This window comes from Plasmodium gaboni, chromosome 14 (assembly GCF_001602025.1).
Source record: "Plasmodium gaboni strain SY75 chromosome 14, whole genome shotgun sequence".
Classification (NCBI taxonomy): domain Eukaryota; phylum Apicomplexa; class Aconoidasida; order Haemosporida; family Plasmodiidae; genus Plasmodium; species Plasmodium gaboni.
In genome coordinates, this window is record NC_031494.1 from 862655 (window position 1) to 866482 (window position 3828).

Sequence of the window (3828 nt, forward strand, 5' to 3'; positions counted from 1 at the left end):
ATAAGAAAGAGAAAATAAAAGAATTATATGAATGGCAAGATGAATGTTTAATAGAATTAAAAAAAGTAAACTGGGATAAGGGAGAGCATTTTATTTGTGTAGCTCCAACATCAGGTGGAAAAACTTTAGTTACAGAATTATATATATTTGAAGAGATAAAAAATTGTAAAAAAATATTTTTTATATTTCCATTGAATTCTTTAATAAATGAAAAAATGACATATTTAAAAAATATTTGTAAAGGTACTAATATAAATATAGGTAATGAAATAGAAGAAAATGATATAATATTATGCACATATGAAAAATTTAATAGTTATTTAAATAAAAATAAATTAAATGATGATAATAAATGTATAGAATATAATATAAAAAATAATACACCATCTAATTGTTATAATAATAATTCAAAAGGTTTAAAGAATAATAATTTTATTGTTATAATAGATGAGTTTCATCATATTAATGAAAAAGGTAGAGGAATATATATTGAAAATATTGTTTCAAAAATATTATATATGAATAAAAAAGTATGTCATATAAAAATTATATGTATGAGTGGTACCTTAAATAATATCTCAATATTAAAAAAATGGATGAAAGCTAAATGTTATATTTCTTCTTATCGCCCACAAGAAATAAAAGAACATTATGTCTGTAATTTTAATGTATATAAAAAAAAAGTATTAGATGGCACATTTTATAACGCTTGTAATATATTTAGTTTTCATGATATATGTTATGATAAAAATTTACAAAAGGACGAATCAACATCTTCCTTTCAAAGTCATATGATGGATCACACTAATATGATCAATATGAAAAAGGGATCACTACAATATGGAAATAAAAATATGTACATACATAATAATAATAATAATAATGATATAATGATGATACATTCTAGTCATATAAATATGGGTGATGATCAAGAAGAAAGAAAACAATATAGTGGACAGAATAAAAGATCAAGTTCTAATAGAGGAAGGAGTTTTTCATATGAACCAAATAATAATAAAAGAATAAATTATAATCACAGTAATAATTATGCATCTAGTAATAATAACACAGTCAGTTATAGTTATTTTAGTAGTGTTGAAGAAAATGACACCACCAGCAATAATAATAATAATAATAATATTGATAATAATAGTGATCATAATAATTACAATTATTATAATAGTATGAATAGTATGAATAATGATTGTAGATCTAGTTATAATTATAACACAAGTTATAGCAACTACAACGATATGAATTCATCGACTATTAATATTAATATTAATCATAATGACAATTGTAATAAAAATAATTATGATAATAATATCAGAAGTACTGCTCAGGATACAACCCATGATAATAAAAAACAGAAAGAAAATTATAGAAACGAAAATAGCTATAGCAATATTTCCGGCATTTCAAGCTATATCAATAATAATATTATGAATAATAATATGAATAATAATATGAAAAATAATATTATGAATAATAATATTGTGAATAATAATAATATGAATAATAATATTATCAATAATAATATTATCAATAATAATATTATCAATAATAATATTGTCAATAATAATATTATCAATAATAATATTGTCAATAATAATATTGTCAATAATAATAAAACCAGGTCAAATATTAAAGATTCACATTATATATCAGCAAATAGGAACATACACACAGAAAAAAACCAAAAAGATTCTTTGAATGAACATAGAAATAATGTAATAAAAGATAATTTAATTTGTGAGAAAAATAGTAAGGATAGTGTTATATCCTTTCTTAATAAAAAGAATCAGAATAGAAATAAATTTAATACTTTAAATACTAGTTTAATTAATTCTTTATTATATTTTTCTTTACATAGTTATATTAACAACTTGAATACATTAATATTTTGTTCTACAAAAAAAATGTGCGAATTTTATGTCAACCTTATAAATGAATATCTCATTACATTAAAAAATATTGCTATACCAGAAAATATAGAAATAAAAAGAAAAGAATTAAAAGAAAAGATTTATAATATAGACAAATGTATATATGAAAAAATGCATAAATTAATATCGAATGGAGTATGCTATTATTATAGTGATATTTCTTTTTCTATTAAACGATTATTAGAAAATGCATATAAAGAGAAAACATTATTTTTATTAACATGTACATCAACCCTATCTGTTGGATTAAATTTATTTGTAGATAGAGTTATAATATCATCTCCATTTGTTGCTCAGAATTTTTTGACAAATACACAATATAAACAGATGATTGGTCGTGCTGCTAGATTAAAAAAAGGAGATTCATTTCTATTTATAGAGAAAGAATATGAGAAGAAAATGTTAGATTTATTTAAAGAGACATATACAAATATTAGGAGTACAATGCATTCTAATACATTTGAAGAATTAGAAAAATATATTATTGAATTTTTATGTTTATTTTATGAAAATGAATATGTATCTTTTTATGATATAATCCATATGTTTTCTTATTCATTGTATTATAATGAAACTGTATCGAATACGTTAAAACAAGAAATAAATGCAAGTCCTTCGATATATGCATATAAAGAGTGTAAGGACCAGATAGTTATTCCTTCGACTAGTGTCAAGAAAAATTTTGATAGTGTGTATCTTGATAGTGCATCTACAGAGGAAACGGCAACAAAGAGGAAGAGCCAATGTGATGATTATGATAATAACATGGGGAGAAATAAATATTCTGTTGGTGATATATATGGAAACAACAATAATAATAATAATAATAAAAATAAACATGTTGATAGTAATAATAATGATAATTGTAATAATAATAATGATAATTGTAATAATAATAATGATAATTGTAATAATAATAATAATAATGATGATGATAATAATAATTTTAAGGTGGTTTATAATAAGGATCAATGTCTTTTTACACATAGAGATGTAAATGTGACGCCCATAAGAAAGATAGATGAATATAAAAAAGGAAATAAGAATGAATTATTAAAAGATAATATAAATAAATCGTGTTCATTTTATTTTAATATAAATTTAAATTATTTTACATGTGATGAAATAATATTTTATCATAATAAAAAGAATGAAATATATAAGGTATTAGATACATTATTAAAAAATAAATGTATAGAAATACATAATGAGAAAATAAAAATAACAAATTTTTGTCGTTCTTTATTTATAAGTAATTTAAATTTATCTATAGGTATAGATTTAATTAATGAAATTAGAATGTATGATAAAATATATTTATATAATAATTTTCATTTATGTTATATATGTTCTTCATATAATATTAATATTGTATCATTTCATTATGAATTATCACATATAAAAAATTTATTATCATTAATTTCTGATCAATATACAAAAAATATTATATTCAAAATATTAAAATTTGATAGTGATATAATTAATATGTTAAATTTAAAAACTCAACCAAATCAAAAGAAAAAAAATTATTTCTCAAATATACAACTTGAAAGGAAATATAGTAAATTATATTTATCTATACTCTTATTCTTATATTTAAATGAACAAGATATACATATAATATGTTCTATCTATAAAATCACACCAGATGTATTAAAATCTATATTACAACATACTTTTATACATATAAATATTTTAATATCTTTTTTTGACAAATTAAATGAATGGATACTAGTATCTTTGTTAAAAAAATTTCTACAAAAATTTAAAAATTCTAAACCTTCTTTATTATCATCTAGTAAGTTTAAAAAAGCAAAAAATTTTCATCAAAAATGAAATATAAATAAATGAAGTATTTATACTTTTTTTTTTAAATTAATAT

The 3828-nt window shown here is 19.6% G+C and overlaps 1 protein-coding gene across 1 annotated transcript; it reads left to right on the plus strand.

Annotated features, from left to right (window-relative positions):
• Window positions 1–3782, plus strand: PGSY75_1425400 (putative DEAD/DEAH box helicase; the record flags this gene model as incomplete). The annotated part of the gene is made up of 1 exon (XM_018787945.1): window positions 1–3782. A coding segment is annotated over one exon (3782 nt), but the record flags the coding sequence as incomplete, so codon positions are not given.
• Window positions 3783–3828: the final 46 nt, after the last annotated feature.